We start from the raw sequence: 19,714 nt of genomic DNA, 5'->3' as shown, positions 1-19,714 counted from the left end.
TCTGAGTATTGTTGAATGTCTCTTATGTGTCTACTACTGTGCCTGTTGATCAATCTCCTAGCCTAGTATCCCAGTTTACTTCAGCAAGCTAGCTTTCATTGTTGCCCACATTGTTGCCCTTCTTTAAGTTTAAAATACTTGTCTTAGACCCACTTTTCTCCTTGTTAAACTGAATATAAAATTCAACCATACTGTGGTTGCTGTTGTCTAGAGCTACCTTTACTCTAGGGGCATTATACAATGCCATGTCAGATATATCCTGCTCTCAGTGCTTCTCTAGAAACTATCTTGAAAGCATGCTGTAATTTCCAGACTACCATTGACAATCTAATCTTTCCAGTTTATATGTAGATTAAAGTTACTCCATGATTATTGCTGTCTCATTATCACAAGCACCCAGCATTTCTTCTTGTATACATTGTCCCACATTGTGGTTACTGTTAAGGGATCTGTAGACTGCTTTCTCTAGTGAATTATTTCTCTTGTTATTTCTCATCTCCACTTGGATTCTATATCCAGTTCTCCTGAATCAATGTCACCTCTAAGTATTGCATTAATGCCATATTTGATTTACAGTGCTACCATTCCACCTATAACAAGTTTCTTATTCTTCTTGAATGACATAAACAATTAGGATAAAAATGAGGACACATTCCTTGTTATCCTGCAGCCACATGTTTGGAATGGCTAAAAAATCATATTTATTTATTTCAATGTGTGCTCCTTATTTATTTATTTTGTCATGAATGCTACATGCTGTTGACAAGGTGCAGGTGAGCTGTCTTCTTGAAGAGCTGCAGTCCATTGTGTGTACTTGCACCCATAGTGCTGTCTGTGAGGGAATGCCAGGATTTTGAACCATTGACAATGACGGAATAGCTATTTAGTTCCAAGTCTGAATGGCATATGGTTTGGCGGAGAGTTTGCAGGTGGTGTTGTTTTCAATTGCTGAGGTGATTGTAGAGGCATTGGTGGCAATCTTTCAGGAATCACTGGAGTCAGGGAGGGTCCCAGAGGACTGAAAAATGGCTAATGTAATACTCCTGATTGAGAAGGGAGAGAGACAGAATACAGGAAACTATAGGCTGGTTAGCCTGACCTTGATCATTGGTAAGATTTCAAGAATCCATTATTAAAGATGAGATTACACAGAACATGTGCTTGGTCGATGTACTTGGAAGAGTACTTGGAAATGCAAGGTAAAATAGGGCTCAGTCAGTACAGCTATTTCAAGGAGAGGTCATGTCTGACAAATCAATTAGAACTCTTTGTGGAGGTAGTGAGCAAATTAGGCAAAGGAAAGCCAGTGAACGTGATCTATTTGGATTTCCAGAAGGCCTTTGACAAGGTGCTACACAGGAGGCTGCTAAATAAGATAAGAGCCCATGATGTTAGAAGCAAGGTACTGGCATGGATGGAGGATCGGCTGACTGGCAGAAGAGAGAGTTAAGATAATGAAGTCTTTCTCGAATGGCAGCTAATGACTAGTAGAATTCTGTGGGTTACAGTTCAGCATGTTTCCATCCCACTTGTGCAGTACTTTCCAACTCCAAACATATGAACCAGGAGCAGGAGCAGGAGCAGGAGTAGGCAATGCAGCCCTTAGCATCTGCTCTGCCATTTAATATGATCACGGCTGATCTCATCTTGGCCTTAACTCCACTTTCCTGTCTGCTCTCCATAACCTTCAAACCACAATTAAAAATCTGTCTATAACCTCCTTAAGTTTACTCAATGTCTCAACTCCACCACATTCTGGATTAGGGATTTCCACAGATTCACGACCCTTTGAGAAGAGTAATTCCTCCTCATTTCTGTTGTAAATCTGCTACCTTTTATTCTCACACTATAACCTTATTCTAGATTGCCCCATGAGGAAACATCCTTTCTACCTTTACTTGGTCAATCTCCTTTAGCATCTTGTATACCTTATTTATCTAAATTCCAGAGAATATGCACCTAAACCGGTCAATATTTCTTCATACAATAAACCCCTCATTTTTGGAATAGATTCTCTGACCTGCCTCCAATGCAACTACATCCATCATCAAGCCAGGGGACTAAAATTGTATGCAATACTACAGGTACGGTCTCACTAATGCCTTGTACAATTGCAGCAACACTTCCCTACTTATATATTCTATTCCTTTATCAATAAATGCCCAAATTCAACTTGCCTTCCTTTATATCTGCTGCATACTAGTTTTCTGTGATTCATGTACGAGAACATGCAGATCCCTCTGAAGAACTCTGAGGTTACTCTCCATTTAGATAATAAGTTGCTTTACTATTCCACCAACCAAAATGGATAACCTCTCATTCATCAATGCTAAACTTCTTCTGCCAAGATTTTGTCCAATTTATCTAACCTATCCATATCCATTTGTAGATTTCTTATGTCTTCATTGCAACGCACTTTCCCACCTATTTTAGTATCATCTGCAAATTTGGCTATAATACTTTCTATCTTTGCATCCATGTCATTCATATAGATTGTAATTGGTTGGGGCCCAAGAATCAGCATCAGCACCCCACTAGCTACAACTAGTCAATGAGAAAAAGACCCATTTACCCCAACTCTGCTTTCTGTTGGTTAGCCAATCCTTTATCCAAGCTAAAAAAAAACCCTAACCCCATGTGATCTTATCTTTCTGTATTAACATTTTGTGGCACCTTATCAAATGTCTTCTAGAAGTCCAGATGTACTATATCTGCAGGATCCTCATTATCCATATTTCTTGTGACATCATCAAAGAATTCATGATTCACTCTTCATAAAACCATGCTGTTTTGATTGTATTTTGATTTCCAAATGCCCTGCTATATTTCCTTAGTAACGAATTCTAATAATTTCCCAACAACAGATATTAAACTGACAGGTCTATAGCTTCATTGAGGAATTGAGAGTCTGCTGTGTGCTCTGTTTTACAGAGACATGGCTCACTCCTGCTTCAGTGAGTTTGTGGGTGACACCAAAATTTGTAATAGATAACCTTCTTCACTGTCCACTATAGAATTACAACGAGATCTTGATCAATTGGCTCAATGGTCTGAAGAGTAGCAGACTTTAATTTGGATAAATGCAAGGTATTGCATTTTGGTAAAACAAACAAGGGCAGGACAATTAAAAGTGGCCCTGGGCTAGTGTTCTAAAACAGAGACCTAGGTGTTCAGGTACATAATTCTTTGAAGCTTTTATCACATAAGCACAGGCTAGTTGAGAAGGCATTTAGCACACTAGCCTTCATTGCTAAGACCATTGAGTATAGGAGGTGTTTGAGGTTGTACAGGACGTTGGTGAGGCCCCTTCTGGAGTACTGTGTCCAGTTCTGGTCACCCTGTTATAGGAAGGATATTATTAAGCTTTTTAAAAGGGTCACTTGACTTGAAACGCTAACTCTGATTTCTCTCCACAGGCGTTGCCAGACCTGCTGAGCTTTTCCAGCAATTCCTAGTTTTATTTATTATTAAGCTAGAGAGGGTTCAGAAAAGATTTACCAAGATGTACTGGAAATGGAAGGTTTGAGTTTTAAAAGGAGAGGTTGGATGAGCTAGGACCTTTCTCACTGGAGCATAGGAGGTTGAGGGGCTGACCTTATAGAGGTTTTTAACATCATGAGGGGAAAAGATAAAGGTAAATGGCAGATATCTTTTCCCAAGGGTGGGGGATTTCAAGACTAGGTGGCATATTTTTAAGGTGAGGGGAGAAAGATTTGTAAAGGACATTAGGGGCAACTTTGTTTTAAACACAAAGTGGTTCATGCGTGGAATGAACTTTCAAAGGAAGTGGTGGATACGGATAGTTACAACTTTTAAAAGACATTTGGATAAGTACATGAATAAGAAGGGCTTGGAAGGGTATGGGCCAAGTGCAGGTAGGTGGGACTAGTTTAGTTTGGGATTATGGTTGGCATGGACTAGTTGGACCAAACGGTCTGTTTCCATGCTATATGACTATGATCTATGACCTGAGATACAGAATGTTTATCCTTTCTTTGTAACATCTATACCAGACTGTTCGAATATTCTTAGGTTTATTCTCTCTGTCCCTTCCAGCCATTCTCTGATCTTCATTTCCCACATTATTATTTTACCCTCCTGCTTTGATTCTACCCTCTGAGGTGCTTGATCCCTCAGTTGCCTTGTTTAGTTTAAAGCCCTCTCTACTTTCCTAGTTATACAATTCACTGGAACATCAGTTCCAGCACAGATCAGTTGAAGAGTGTCCCAAAGTGACAGATCCCACTTTCCTCAGTATTGATGCCAGTTCCCCATGAGCAAAACCCTACTTTTCCCACATCAATCTTTGAGCCACACATTCATTTCTCTAATCTTATTTGTCTTATGCCGATTGGCTCGTGGTTCAGGTGGTAATTCAGCGATTATTACCTTTAAGGATCTTTTTTCTAATTTATTTCCTAACTTTTCATACTATCTAAGAAAAGAAACCCCTCTTTATCCTTGTCTATTTGTTATCCCTGTCATAAAGTTGAGTCACTCTTCTAAAATCCAGGCAGCACAGTCCCAAATTACTCAATCTCTCCTCATAAGATAGTCCTTCCATCCAGAATCCACCTAGTAAACCTTCTCAGGCCTGCTTCTAATGCCAGTATACATCTCTTTAGATAGGGTGACCAAAACTGTACACAGTATTCCAGCTGTAGCCTGACTCGTGCTTGGTATAGTTCTGGCAAAACTTCCCTATTGTTATACTCTATTCTCTTTGAAAGGCCAACATTCCATTTGCCTCCCTATTACCTGCTGAACTTGGATGCTAGCATTTTGAGATTTATGCATGAGGACTCCCAGTTCGCTCCATACTGCAGCTTTTTGCAGTCTTTCTCCATTTCAGTAATATTCAGCTATTCAGATATCTGCCATTTACTTTTATCTTTTCCCTTCGTGATGTTAAAAACCTCTATAAGGTCAGCCCCTCAACCTCCTATGCTCCAGTGGGAAAGGTCCTAGCTCATCCAACCTCTCCTTTTAAAACTCAAACCTTCCATTTCCAGTACATCTTGGTAAATCTTTTCTGAACCCTCTCCAGCTTAATAATAAATAAAACTAGGAATTGCTGGAAAAGCTCAGCAGGTCTGGCAACTCCTGTGGAGAGAAATCAGAGTTAGTGTTTCAAGTCAAGTGACCCTTTTAAAAAGCTTAATAATATCCTTCCTATAACAGGGTGATCAGAACTGGACAATTGATAATTTGATAATTTTGGAATGTTATTAGTGTCTTCATCTGTGAAGAATAATGCAACCATTTTATTACCTACTCCTTTCAATGTCTACAACATTCTTTAGTTCTGCATCCCTCTGAGAACACAGTTCCATTCTAACTGTGGTCTCAGACCAACCCCTCTAGCTCACTAGTGATGGCTGTGCCATTGACTATCCACGTCCTTCGCTTTGAAATTCCCTCCCTAACCTTTCTATACTTTCCTCCCACTCTCTTTCTTTGAGATCATCCATTAAAAATCCTGCTGTTTGACCTAACATCCTGTCAGCCCTCTCCTAACATGCTGTGGCTCTGTATTGGTTTTTAACTGGCTACCTGGTTCTGTGAAACATCGTGAAAAGCTTTCCCCTGTTAAATAAGTTATAAAATCAGTTGTTAATTATGTTTACACTCATTTCTTTTTCAAGAATGACTGGATAGCACTTTGAAGAACTGGGAGTTGGCATGATAAATGAAATGATTTCTTTCTGTATTGATTTCCTTTTGGCCTACATACTTTTAGCAGCTCAGGACCTCAATTCTGGCATTTCCCCCTTAATCTCCACCTCTGTATTCCCTTTCCTTTCTTTAAAACAATCCTTAAAAAAACTATCACTTTGCATCTCCTGTGTGGATTAGTGTCAGGTTTTGCTAGATTACACCCCAGTGTGATGTTTTGCTACATTAAATGTATTGTATAAATGCAAATTTCTATTGTTTTACTATTCCATAATTTTCTTAAGTCACGTGCATAACTTGCTAGGCAATGTTGGTCTGCTATTTGGCCTATGCTACTTTATGGATGATTTTGGTTGTTAGTGTTTTTGTTCCGATAGGGCAGCTACTGGGGCAAAGTGTTTGAGGGAAGCTGAGAGCACAAGGATCACTGGCTTTAAAAGCAGAATTGAACGTTGGAAATATAATCCAAACTATATTAAAAAAAGGTTTTTCAGGCACGTTTCTTTGGTCAAAAATATTAAATCTCAAATGTTGATTTGATTACTAAACTTGTTTAGTTTTATAGTACACACAGTCACTTTAACACTCCTGTTAGATTAATGGCCATAGGAATTCTGAGGTGTTCTTGCTTTCCCTCACTTAACTGTAGAACTAGGGTCGCTGTTTAATAATAAGAAGTCACCCATTTAATACAGAGATAATGGAGTTTTTTTTCTCAGAGGGAGTTATTAGTTTGGAACTTTTTCCAATAAAAAGTAATGGAAGCCGAGTCTCTGAATATTTTGAAGGCAGCAGTAGATAAATTCATGATAGACAGGGACTGAAAGACTATTGAGGAAGTCAGGAATGTAGATATGAGGTTATAAACAGATCAGTCATAACATTAGTAAATAGTTGGTTAGGTGCAAGGGGCTGAATGGTCTTCATTAGCTTCATGTTCATGTGTTCAATTGTATGAACTAAGGAAATTTAAAATGGAGATCTTAGGGCAAACTTGCTTACTGTGGTTTTACATCAATACATTTATATGTAAAAGTAAGCCTACTATAACTGATAGAGGGAGAAGGCAAATCATGGTTAGTACTGGTTCATTCATTTTAACCACTTTTATTCCTTTATTGCCTCTTTATTTCTCCTTTTGTCTACCACTGTAGATTCTCTGCATTGTATAACATTAATTGTAATATCTTTACTGGTTTGTATATTTTTACCACTAACATTACAATGAAGCATCATGCTTCTATATAAATAACAATCCAAAAGATTATTAGATTAAACTCCTTCGACCTTCCTCACATTGTGGTCAGCCAAATGGATGAGCAGGCAATTTGTGACCATCCCCTTCACAAAAATGCTCTATGCTTGGTGTCTGGGGTTGTAAAAAAAAAGCAACTGGTCATGACTCACTCTCTGAATTTCCTTTGCTCACTGTGGGGAATAGATTCATTTTTTGACAAACCACCCACATTGAATCTGATGATGTATCTAAATGCTTTCTTCTTTGAAATCTATCAGCTTCTTCAAATAATGTGCTGAAGCTTTGCACAAAGATAATTGCAATCTGGTTATCATCTGTATGCAGGAGAATGGTGTTAATTGGGTAATTCTTTCAAAGAGCAGGCACAGACATGACCACATACCAACATACTAAGGAGAAGAAGTCGATCACTTAACCCCTCGAGCCTGCTCTGCCTTCAAAAAAATCGTGGCAGATCTGTTTGTATTTCAAATTTCACATTCCAACTACCCCCAATAACCCTTGACACCCTCTCCTAACAAAAATCTATCGAACTCCGTCTCAAAAATATTCAATGACCCTGCCTTTGCTGACTTCTGAGGCAGAGACTTCTGAAGTCACACAGCCCTCTCAAGACAAACATCTCCTCGGCCTTGGTCCTGTTCTGCTGTATTATTCTATCATTATATTGCGTTTAAATCTGTACGCCCAAGATTAGACAACAACTTGGGTGAAACTGGAAGGACCTGTGCTGAGGAACACAAAAGACTCTTTTTAATGACTTATTGTTCTCCTGTTAGTGATCAGGCAATAACTGTCAGAACATCATTTAAGCACAGTTCAGAACTTCCTGCACTCTCATCTGTGCTTTGTGACCCTTTTGTTTTATTGCTGGGAAATCATGGGCAGCATATCATTTCTAATTCATGCTGTTACAGGGATGAGGCTCCCGCTGACATGTCCAGGTTTGTAACACCACCTCTGTAGAGGCTTACTAATGGAAAAATATATTTATCAAATAATTTGTAAATATCTTTTCATGATTGATTTTTATGGACAGTAAGAAAGAAAAGTTTCCATTTGTGTTTTGTATATCCTGTGACATCTTTACGCAGTTCACAGTTGATAAATTACTTTAACAATGAAGGATTGGATTTTACCAAGAAGGGAAGGTTGGCATCAGGAATGTATCCAAATCTTTTACGCCTACCTTGGCATTTTTTTTAGTAGTGGGTGTGCCAGCCATCTCATGGGGATTAAGCCAAATTTGTTCTGGCAATCTCCCAGTGATCTCCTGATGGGGGGCGTGTTGTTTTTTTTTGGATACTCCACAACCAACAGCGATGTCCCTGGCAGCAATATTTATGTCTTTTGGCAACGGTACAACTTTTCCACCTCACTGGAGCTTCCCAAATCAGTGCCCTCCCAAGGTGTGAGTTTAATTCCAACAGGGTGTTTCATCTGATGTGGCAATGCTAATGTTATCCTCCAAAGAAACTGGGTGTGGATGCCATGGTATTAAGGATTCAACACTTATTGGTTAGCTGTTATGTACAAACATTGAATTAATCAGCCGTATAGGTGTCTGGGCTAATATTAAGCTGTTACATTACATCAGACGAGGATGCTTCCAATACAGTGTCATGCTTCAATGATCTAAGGTATGATAGTAAATGGGACTTTTAGACCCTCAGGTCATATGCTAATAGACTAGTGACACTATTAGCATGTCTTTTAAAGACACACTGATTGTGAGATATAAGACAAACCGTAGACCACACTTACCTGACTTTGATGGTGCATGGCCATTGAGATGCCTTCATCTTTTAGTTGCCATTGCTAGTCATGGTGATGCTGAGGGTGCTGAACTGCTAATCCTCTGATTAGGAAAGCAGATTTTAGGGGGCAGTGGAGGAGGAAATGCATCTGCATGTCCTACTACCCACTGCTGTGTGTTGACCCTCACTTTCAGACCCTGTTGCTCTGCAGAGTTCTATTTGTTGTCACAATTGTTTAGTAAATAAACTCAGCAGACACTTTGTGCAGAGCTCAAGCTTGCAAATACCAAATTGGATAAGTGAACAATTTGTTCTGCTCTGGTAGTTAAAACTGAGGGTTAAATGCTGGCTACTTCATCAAAAGAATTCCTCCATCCTCCCACTTATATGGATATTACTGCAGAATTGTTTATATCACACTGATCATTCAATTTAATATCTCACTATACAGAACTCCTACAGTACAGTACAGCAGTGACAACTAGTTTCTGTGGTCATGCCTTGGAATTTGACGTGAGCCCACCAACTTCTGACTTGGGAGAAAATAGCTCACTGAACCAAAGTGAGATACATAAGGAGGGTCAGTGCAGTTCTCTTATTGTTTCAAACAAGAAGCTTGTTTTGGCACTTCATAAGATTTTGTCAATAACTCTCTGGCCCCATCAAAATTACCTCAGTGACCATTTAATTCTTTCAGTTTAGGATCAAGCTTGTACTCAGTTGTCAGGGTGTTGGCCTCTAAGTTGGCCCAGGTCATTGGTTGCCTTCTTCATGAAGCAGCGTGGAGACATGTTTGACATGGAATGTGCCTAGAAACAATCCATTGGTTGGTGAATAGAAGTCCTGGTGGTCCTGCATTTATAACTAATGACATATAATGCTCCCTTTTAAACTCAAGGCTATAATAAACCTTTGTCATTTTTGAGCTTTTAAATAATTAAGAAGGAATTCTAACTGTATCCAGAGAGTATAGTCATATAGCTTTGTTCAGTAGTGTTGTGCTATATTTTTGTCTTTTTTTTAAATTCTTAGGTAGAATCATCTCCTACAACTCCCCAATTTGTTGATCGCAATATCTACAAATGGGATATCAATGGCACTGGAAAGTTGCTGAAAGTCAAAGGAGTAATGGGCCAGCTGCGTAAAGCTCAGTGCACTGATTACAGCACTATCAGACAAGAAATTTACCTCTTGCAGAATACACATGCCACTCACTTCCAATTCTCCCTCAACTGGTCACTAATCCTACCGACTGGCAACACAACACAGGTGACCAGAGCAAATCTGCGCTATTATAAATGCTACGTCAGTGAGCTTCTACGTGTGAATGTTACTCCGGTCGTTGTACTGTATCATCCTACTCTTGAAGATCAGCGATTGCCGTCAATGTTAGAAAACAATGGGGGCTGGATGAACCCAGCAACAATTCAGGCTTTCATGGAATATGCCAGGTTATGTTTCAGACAGCTGGGAAACAAAGTGAAGTTCTGGATAACAATGAGTGAGCCAAATGGCATAAAGCACTTAGTAGCACATAAAGCAAACTTTACGGTTTTAGGCCACAATTTAATCAAAGCACATGCTTTAGTCTGGCATCTCTATAATAATGAATTTCGCAAGACTCAAAATGGACAAATCTCAGTTTCTCTTCATGCTGATTGGGTAGACCCAGCTGACCCTTTCTCTAGGAATGATATAGAAGCAGCTGCTAGGAGTTTAGAGTTTGATATCGGTTGGTTTGCAGAGCCTATTTTTGGCAGTGGAGACTACCCTTTCATCATGCGAGACTGGCAGAGCCAAAGGCAAAACATTGGATGGCACAATTCTTATTTGCCCTACTTCACCAATGAAGAGAAAGAGCTGATACGTGGCTCTGGTGATTTTGTGGCATTAAACCACTACACAACTCATATTGTACATCTAGAAGGTCAAACTGGAGCCCAGACTGGTTATGAGTTCAAAGTGCAGCACCTGAAAGATACTACTTGGCTGGAATCACCAGATGGAAAAGCAGTTGTGCCAGGGGGTTTACGCAAACTCCTCAGGTGGATTAAATCAAAATATGGCAACATCCCTATTTATATCACATCGAATGGCATTGATGATGATTCACCGTCCAAAGATAAATTGCGTGTTTACTACATTCAGAGTTACATTAATGAAGTTTTGAAAGGTAAGCCATTCTCCATGTTTTGATGGAGTTAGTGTTTGTGTTGTCTACTACTGGTGTTTATCAATGCCCTATCATTGTCAAACCTTGCCTGTATATCCCATATTTTTCTTGAATTTTCTGGTGATAGTTTGCAAATGCCGGCATATGCATTTAAAAAATTAAAAATGTAATTATTCTCAACTTCTTAAATGTGCTTTCACCTATATTATATTTTTACTTACTTGTTTGCTTTTGCAATTAATTTGCTCTGAAATGCTTTAGTTCATCTCAAGAAGAAAGGTTCTCTATTCTATGGATGAAAATTCTTTCTCTCTCTTTTCATCTCCAGCGGCCTTTGTTGCTGATTTTCCTGGTTTTATTTTTGATTTTCTATCTTGTTTTTCTCTTTATTTCTCATGTCTTCTTGAGTCTAGACAAGTGAACTAACGTTAACAATTGGTCTTCCTTAGCTGATACCCACAGTCTGTCTGGAGCTTTCTCAATTTCTGTCATCTCTATCTTTACAACAACTTGCATTTGTAGGGTGGAGAAATGTATCAGAACTCTTTACAAAGGCAAGAGCAAGACAGAGGCATTAGCCCAAAGATATGCTTTAAGGAGGCTATTTTAAAGAGGACAAAGGTGGGAAAGCAAAATAGTTTTACAAAGTTCCTAAGAACAGGAAGATCAACTGAAATATTTAGTTAGTTAGAAATATTTATGTGAGTGCGTTTTGAGTCAGTTAAAATTGGATCCAATAATTTTGCCAATGATTGAACAGAATGTATAGAATAGAAGAGATGGGGCATGCAGCTGGAGAAAGGAACATGGGGCGGAACCATGGAAGCATTTGAAAAACTAGTTCATGTGCCTTGAAATCAATACAATAGAATTTTTAAAAAACTGCAGAGCTTTAACAGTGAGAGCTAGGAGGTAAAGTCATCATGGTCCCAGAGGGCTGTTCTTTTATCAGCAAGGGATGACTGGTGATGTTTTAACTTGAGTGTCACCATACCTCAGGCAAGGGGAGAAGTGGAGAAGGAGAGTTCTTCATGGTCACCTCAGCCTGTGCAGGAATTGAACCCACACTGTTGGTGTCACGCTGCATCACAAACCAACCATCCAGCCAACTGAGTAACGTACGTTCAAGACTTCTTGAGCGAGAACAAACATTATACAATCATTGATGAGGTGAAGTTTGAAAGAGGTGGTGGTTAGGAAGTCACCGAGGACAGCATTTGAAAAATCATAAGAATGGAAACGTGGGTGAAGATTCTGACAGCAGAAAGGGAAATTTTGAAACAAATGGATAATATTCTGGAGGTGGAAAAATGCATCTTGCCAAGATATGAAGGGAGAAGGGCATTTTAATGCTGAGTAAACCATAAAATGATAAAGATGGAGCCAACGCTTGCAGCTAGTGGCATGAACCAAGGATGGTTCATCAATGTTTGCAGGATTCCTTGCTTATTACTTACATTTTCACTTAATTTCTTCTGTCATTTCCTCCTGTTTCCCATTAAAAACATTATTGATTGAGCTATGGGGTGGCCTCTACTTCAGGATTGATGACCTAGTAATACTTTAAATGTTTCTTACAGCCCACAAAGGGAATCATGGGATTTCTCAGTTGATGCAAGTTCCAAAATGTGTAGTAAATATGTTCACCTGATGTGGAGGTGGGGAGAAGTAGTGAGTAGAATGTTCCACAACTGGGAGTTGATGCAAACAAAAAATAAAATGAAATCACAACAGAAACTCGTTCTATCTCAAAATCCTCCTGCGTTACCTCAGGTGCTGCCTTCCATATGAATCATTAAACTACTGTTTGAGGTGGATGGAGGTGGATAATTGCACTTTTAAAAAAACAGCAGGAGGTTTTTCCAGTAACCTGCCTAACATTCATTGCTTAATCAAATTTAACCCTCACGTTGCTGTTGAACTGCTGATTGTGAATTTTGCAATGTACATAAATTAACTGACATATTTAGATTTACAATAAACAGCCTGCCTACAGGTTGAATTAATTTTGTAAGGATTGAGAAAGACTTAAAATGAAACTTTATTGTGTGTGTTGATGGATTGTCTGCCCATTATAAGACTTAATTGAAGTCAGCTGGTAGAAATATCGTACTGTGCATAACAGAGAGATGATCTGACATCGCTTGCTTTGAACCCTTGCCAAAGCTGTGATGTCCTGAAGATGTGACAAGACAGTGTATATATTCAAGCTTATGCCCATTTTCACAAAATGTTCACGTTGTGGTTGTGCACATCATGCAATTTATCCTTTCATGCATTCAATTTGTTTTCCAGCCTTAAAACTAGATGGAGTAAACATTCGCGGGTATTTTGCTTGGGCCTTAAGAGATATCGATGAACCAAACTATGGCTTCTTCACTTCTAATCGAGCAGCTAAGCTCTCTGTTGAACATTACAGGAGAATTGTAGATAATGGAGGATTTCCTACATCAAATATCACCAGTACAAAATGTTATCAAGACTTACATTCTTCTGCAAGATGCAATCCTTTGTTCTTCAGAAAACAGTTGCTGATTTTTGCATTATGTACTTTAAGTGTTTTTACTGCAACTATGTTTTTAATTATTTATTATTCTACAAAAAGGTGCAGAAAATATAATTAAAACATTCTATTTAAAGGGATATTAACTTGTTTGGAGGAAGGTACTCATTTATAGTTTGACAAGAGTGATACTTAAAGAAAAGTTCTTTCTGGTCAACAATCTGACATTAGTTTTTCATTCTAATTTTCATTTTCTGTCTAAAAGGTTTTCACCAATTCTGTCCTTATGGTAGTAACTTAAATTTGCAGTCATTCACTATTTAATGTGGCTAAGTCTGGATAGCGATTGCATAATTGACCATTGAGTAATATCATAGTCGAGCCATTCTTGTCTCCACCCTACAGCCATATACGCAGGGGATCATTTTAATTTTGTGCGCTGAGTGGTAGCAAATTGGCAACAAATTTTGTTTCGTTGAAGTCAATAAAAATTGGGAAGGCAGGGAAAGACATAATACATGGTCTGCTGATTTGTTGTTGCCTGTTTTACACCATTACACAAAGCTAAAATGTCTCTGAACACTCTTCAGCATTACATAGCAGTCAAGGAGCAGGATGTCATCTCCTTCATATAAGGCTAACTGTAGCTTCCAAATGATCAACCTGCTTGAGATCAGCTAACTCAGGACACACTAGAGATCAAATGTAGATATCTCTTAATCTGTAGCGGGCAATGAGTATAAGCATTGACAAACCAGGCCTCCTGTTGATGTAAATTTGAGGAATATAATGAATGTAGTATAATTCACTTTGAACAGTGCAGGAGTGTCATTGCCAAAAAAGTTATAGTTAGATCTTTATGCAATCTTTCATCTGTAATGCTCCAGATGGATGAATATTGGAAATTTATGTCTACCCCCAATTCATGACTCCACATTTTGTTTTAGTATCCATTCATTTCAACATAAAAGATATAGTGTACCTGCAAATCTATGTTTCCAATATGCACATGAAACACCAGGATCTCAAGGGGAGCTGATAGCCTAGTGGTATGAGATAACAAGGTGTAGATCTGGATGAACACAGCAGGCCAAGCAGCATCAGAGGAGCATGCTTGGCCAGCTGTGTTCATTCAGCTCTACACCTTGTTATCTCAGATTCTCCAGCATCTGCAGTTCCTACTATCTCTGAAACAAGCCTAGTGGCATTATTGCTAGACTATTCATCCAGTGATTCAGGTAATGTTCTGGGGATCTGGTTCAAATTCCATCATAGTAGTCGGTGGAATTTGAATTCAATAAAACTCTAGACGATAGAGTCTAATGTCGACCATAAAACCATTATTGATCATCAGGGAAATATCCATCTTGTTCACTAATATCTTTTGTTAGGAAGGAAATTTACCATTCTTACCCACTCTGGCCTACATGTGTCTCCAGACCTATAGCATTAAGGTTGACTCTTAACTGCCCTCTGGGCTATTACAGATGGACAATAAATGCTGACCTAGCCAGAGACCCTTATCCTGTGAACGATAAAAATAAGTCAGGAGCACTAAAGACTATATATTGTTTCTCAAAACAAAGAAATTTGGGGAGGCCCACTGTGCCAAAGTGCTGTGAAGCAGATCTCTCAGCTGCCTACTATCGGTCAGAGCCCAAAATGAGATAGAAGAGTCTTCATCGTACACAGGGTATGCTTCCAGCACCGGTAAGGGAGCAACAGCAACATTTTCCTCTGGTCTTTGGCCACGAGGTCTCAGGACAGAGTACACAAAATGAATGTTACCATTGCTGGAGAGATTGAGAACCAGGGGACATATATTTAAGGTAAATGGCAACAAAATATACATTTGGTGGAAACACACTGGGTGACTTTTAGAGGGATCTGAGTAATGAGGCTATGGTGAGACATGGAGCAGAATCAGGTGATAAGTGCAGTGAGGCCTTTCTCTATGTCAAGATCATCTCTCTTCATCTTTTCTACTTTTCACAAGTGGTAGTGGAGAGATGCCAATTGACACTCATTATTGATTGTTAAATGCGTTGTTAGCACCACAATTTGCCTTATTAATATTCAGACTCCCATCTTACCATATTTACCAAACAAGCTAAATTTCAGGAAACCTTGACAAGAAAACCAGAGTGTGTACCTGGTAAATTCAGCTCATTGCTTGCTCTGAACCATCTCCACATTACCTGCAATCAAACAATAGCTCAGGGCACAGTGCTAACTCATTGGCACTAGTTGCATTCAGTCCTCCTCCATGGATATTGGCATCTGACATGTCAGCCCATTATGCCCATCCTAACACTTCAAATCTGGAAGCACAGAATTGCTGGGCACACCAGTAATGTGTATTGAAAAGCTGCAGAGGGGTCACTTTTTACACAGGGACAGATACCCGGCTCTCTCACTTAGTGCCTCCCTGCATGCTTGCAGCATCTAGGCCTTGCCTTACCAATTAGCACAGCCACACAATCAGGCAGCTTGCCTTGCTGCCAATCATTCATCACCTTAGGGCCCAGATATTGTTGTATGGCAGGATGCTATGTCAATTTCACACTTAAGCCAGCAACTTATGTGCCAAACACGCTGCAAGCAAGCAACCATTTATCCAACACCTTCAAATCCTTGGAGGAGTCTGTCAGTTAAGGGGTCCCAGCATAGCAAGTCAAGGGCAGCCTCACATACTTGTCCAAAGGGTTGACCAGGCTCAAGCTTCTGGTTGGGAATTCTTGATCGGGAGTCCATGGCTCTGCTGTCCAGGATGTGAGCCAGTGCCAGTCCATTGACTCTGTAGAAGCAAGTCTTGGGGTGGGGGTGTGGTGTGTGGGGCTAATGCAGTTGGAAGATGTATTGGCACCAGTCAGGGGTCTAGGCACATTTCACCCATGTCTGTCTACTCATGTTGGTTGAGGGGTTTGGGCATGGTCAAGCCATCATTCCATCCTCAAAAACTGAAGGGTCAGTTGTGGGAGGTGGGGGGTGAAATTGCCACCACAGGTATGGTACTGAGCCTTGGCACATTAATCGTTGGGATTGGGATCTTGGCAAGGATGCAGCATAGTTGTGAATGGTGTGCAGGAGGATTTCAGAGGGAATGATACTGTAAAACATGGCTGGGAAGGATGCAATGAGGGAGGGAGTCACCTGTGGTCAGTAGCTTTATAACGATGTATGTGGGAGAAACTTAAATTAGCACAGAATGCATGGCCACTTTAAATGTTAGAGTTTGGGTGGGAAGGTTAGGCAGGTGTGTAGACAGGTTTGGTGGAGGCTTGGGGAAGTGTGAATCCTGTGGGGTTAACAGGATGGGCCAGTACAAAGGGGATGTTGATAATTGGATGCTCACAGATACTTTCAGGCTGGGGGCTGGGAACCACTGGCAGAGGAACACTCACTGTTTCCTGTCATCACACTGGAACTTGAAAGTGTGCAATGGGAAGAAAATGGTTGTGAAAACAATCAGAGTGGGTGCGGTAAGTGTCTCAACCTTTGAGGGAGACGGCTGCTGAACATACTATTCATAAAGCTTTTAAAAGTCACTGGCCCCTGAAAGGTGTATCACATGGGCCTGTAGGCTACATACTGCCTGCCCATTCTAGAGCATCGATCCCTTTGCAGGTGGCATCTCATTGGCACAGCTACTGCCAGTAGCTAAGCACTGCACATGACAGGATCCCAATGTTAGAGATCATTAGGGGAGACACATTGGCTCAGTGGTTAGTGCTGCTGCCTCACAGTGCCAGGGACCTAGGTTTGATTCCAGCCTCGGGCAATGGTCTGTGTGGAGTTTACCCTTTCGCCCCGTGTCAGTGCAGGTTTCCCCTGGTGCTCTGGTTTCCTCTCACGGTCCAAAGATGTGTAGGTTAGGTGGATTAGCCATGGGAAATGCAGAGTTACAAGGCTAGGGTAGGGGGTGTGAGTCTGGGTGGGATGCTTTTCAGTGGGTCAGTGTGGGCTTTTTGGTCCACACTGTATGGATTCTATGGGAGAGTCGATGGTGCCAGCAGCACACAAAACCACATGTATGCATTGTTTCCTGCTCTTGTAGCTGTATGTGGTAGACGCTCAGCATAAACTTTGCTCCATGAGGCCTACAGTGTGACCATGAACTGCTGCTGGATGGTGTGATAATATTTATCTCCTGGAGCGAAAGACTCATAAGCAGATACATGAAAGTTAAAGTCAACAACATTTATGTACAAAGTTCAAATAATAAGTGCCACCAAAGTGCCTCAGTAAATTATCTTCTTTCCCTCCCTTTCACTATGTCACAGCTGGGTTGAAGTGAGCCTGCTCTGATGTAGATACCATTGGCCTGGAGGTTTGACAGGGTGATCTGGGGGTGTTTATGTCTGGATAGGCCAAGCTTAATGAGGGTCTTCTTACCAGAAGCAAGTTGCTCCTCCTCAGCTTGAACTTACAAGGAACAGAGTGGGTCAGGCAGGATGGAGTTGGAGGGCATGGCATTGACAGTGTCCTGATTGGAAATTGCCAGGGATGAGAAACCTACACAGGGCACTCCTCCACCTGTGCAGGCTCCCTATGCTCTGTTATAGGCTGCCTTCTCCTGCAACGAGAAAAGTAGGGGAGAGTGGGGAATTGTGTAAGATTATAGTAGCTGGCACAGCTGTTGGTATTGATGCATGTGTTGGAAGGTGGTGGGTGTTCAGAAGGACTAAGGAGGCAGCATGGCGGGCATGCCAGGTTAGTGGTGTGGGCGGCTGAGTATGGTGAACAAGTGATGGAAGTTGTTTCAAGCAATAGTGCAAGTGGTACAGCTTGTACAGTGGTACAGTTGAGTGCAATACCAGAGACAGCGTGCGAGAGGTGACAGTATGGCACTTATCCTGGCAGAGCAGGAAGACCATTTTACTGCATTGCTGGCAGTTCCTCCACACCTTGGAGATGACATTGACTTGGGTGGCAACCTCAGATAATGTTTAGCAGGATCTGGCAGCTCAGCATCATGTACCAGTCCTCCAGGAATTGTACAGCCCTCCTTTGTACCACCCCATCCAACAGGACCTTCAAGCCCCTGTCAGAGAATTGCAGTGCCATCTGCCCCATCTCTAACATTTCCTGACTCTGCCTGTAACTAAGCATAGAAGCTTCAGAATGCCAGTGCTTATTCAGGTACACCAAAAAGTTTTAAAGATGGCACAGGTGCAAGGCTTGGTGGCGTTTCACTGGCTATCTACTGACTGGCAAGTTGTTATGGGAACAGCTGTGGTAACATGAGACAGAAATCAGACATGAGAATGCCATAGGGATGTTGTAGGCAATCAACGAGATGAGCTTGGTAAGATATGGTGAGAAAACCTACCAGTGATAAACTTCCCAAAAATTCAACACAACTCAGACTTAGCCAAAAAAAAACACAAGATTCAGCCCATGATCTAATAGTTTGATACAGATCAAGAAAGTTCAGACATAGGCAGCTCTTAGAAAAGGCTGGCTGTCAGTGAAGTTTAACAATTCTAACACAACAGTGTATCATTTAAATAGAAATAAAAAGTGCTGAAAATATATTTTTAGATGTGCATATTTTTTGTGTTAACAGTTTGCTTATTGTTCTTTGTAATGAATATGCTATTTGTAAATAAAACAATTTCCCTTTGTAAAATATGCATGCAACAGAATTAAATTGACTGAAAAATGTTCATTAATTAAAAAGTATAACACTATTGCTGTCTATTTTCTTAGTTTTGTTCCTTTGAATCAGTTACCAAATTGTTAACTGACTACCTGATCGTCTCAAGTATTCAGTGCAGCTATGGATATCACATGTTCATTTAAAACTCAAATGTGCTTTTTGTTATTCACTTATGGGAGGTTGGCACTGGTTACGCCAGCATTTATTGACCATTCTTTATTACCCTTGTGATGGTAAGCTGCAGTTTTGAACTGTTGCAGTGTACGTGCTGTTGGTAGACCCATAATACCATTATATTGTTCAAGAATCTTGACCCAACAATACAGAAGGAACAGCGATAGATTTCCAAATCAGAATGTGAGTGACTTGGGGGTGAACTTGCAGGTGGTGGTGTTCCCAGGTATCTGCTGCCCTTCTCCTATTAGGGGTTGTGGGTTTGGAAGGTGCTACCTAAGGAGCATTGGTGAATTTTCACAGTGCATCTTGTAGTTGGCATATACTGCTGTCTGTGCATCAGTGGTGGAAGGACTGATTGTTTGACCGTGTGGTGCCAATCAAGCAGGATGCTTTGTCCTGGATGGTTTTAAATTTCTTGAATGTTGCTGGATCATCTCGACAAGTCAGGGCTATGGTCAAGTGAATAGGCTTTGGGGGAGTTAGGTGGGGGGTTATTTGCTGCAAAATT

At 40.4% G+C, this 19,714-nt stretch overlaps 1 protein-coding gene across 1 annotated transcript in view; it reads left to right on the top strand.

Moving 5' to 3' along the window:
- The window catches only part of LOC109916289 (klotho), a 47,527-nt gene extending 33,069 nt beyond the window's left edge, over positions 1-14,458 (top strand). Inside the window, exons 4-5 of the mRNA XM_048597910.1 lie at positions 9,724-10,864; positions 13,160-14,458. Of these exons, the coding sequence (XP_048453867.1) occupies positions 9,724-10,864; positions 13,160-13,488 (1,470 nt within the window). The 3' untranslated portion in view covers positions 13,489-14,458. The remainder of the gene's footprint in view (positions 1-9,723; positions 10,865-13,159) is intronic.
- Positions 14,459-19,714: the final 5,256 nt, after the last annotated feature.

The sequence above is a fragment of the Rhincodon typus genome, chromosome 6 (assembly GCF_021869965.1).
Source record: "Rhincodon typus isolate 14 chromosome 6, sRhiTyp1.1, whole genome shotgun sequence".
In the NCBI taxonomy this organism is placed as follows: domain Eukaryota; kingdom Metazoa; phylum Chordata; class Chondrichthyes; order Orectolobiformes; family Rhincodontidae; genus Rhincodon; species Rhincodon typus.
Note: the sequence above shows the minus strand (reverse complement) of the source record. Positions and strands in the feature narration are given on the sequence as shown.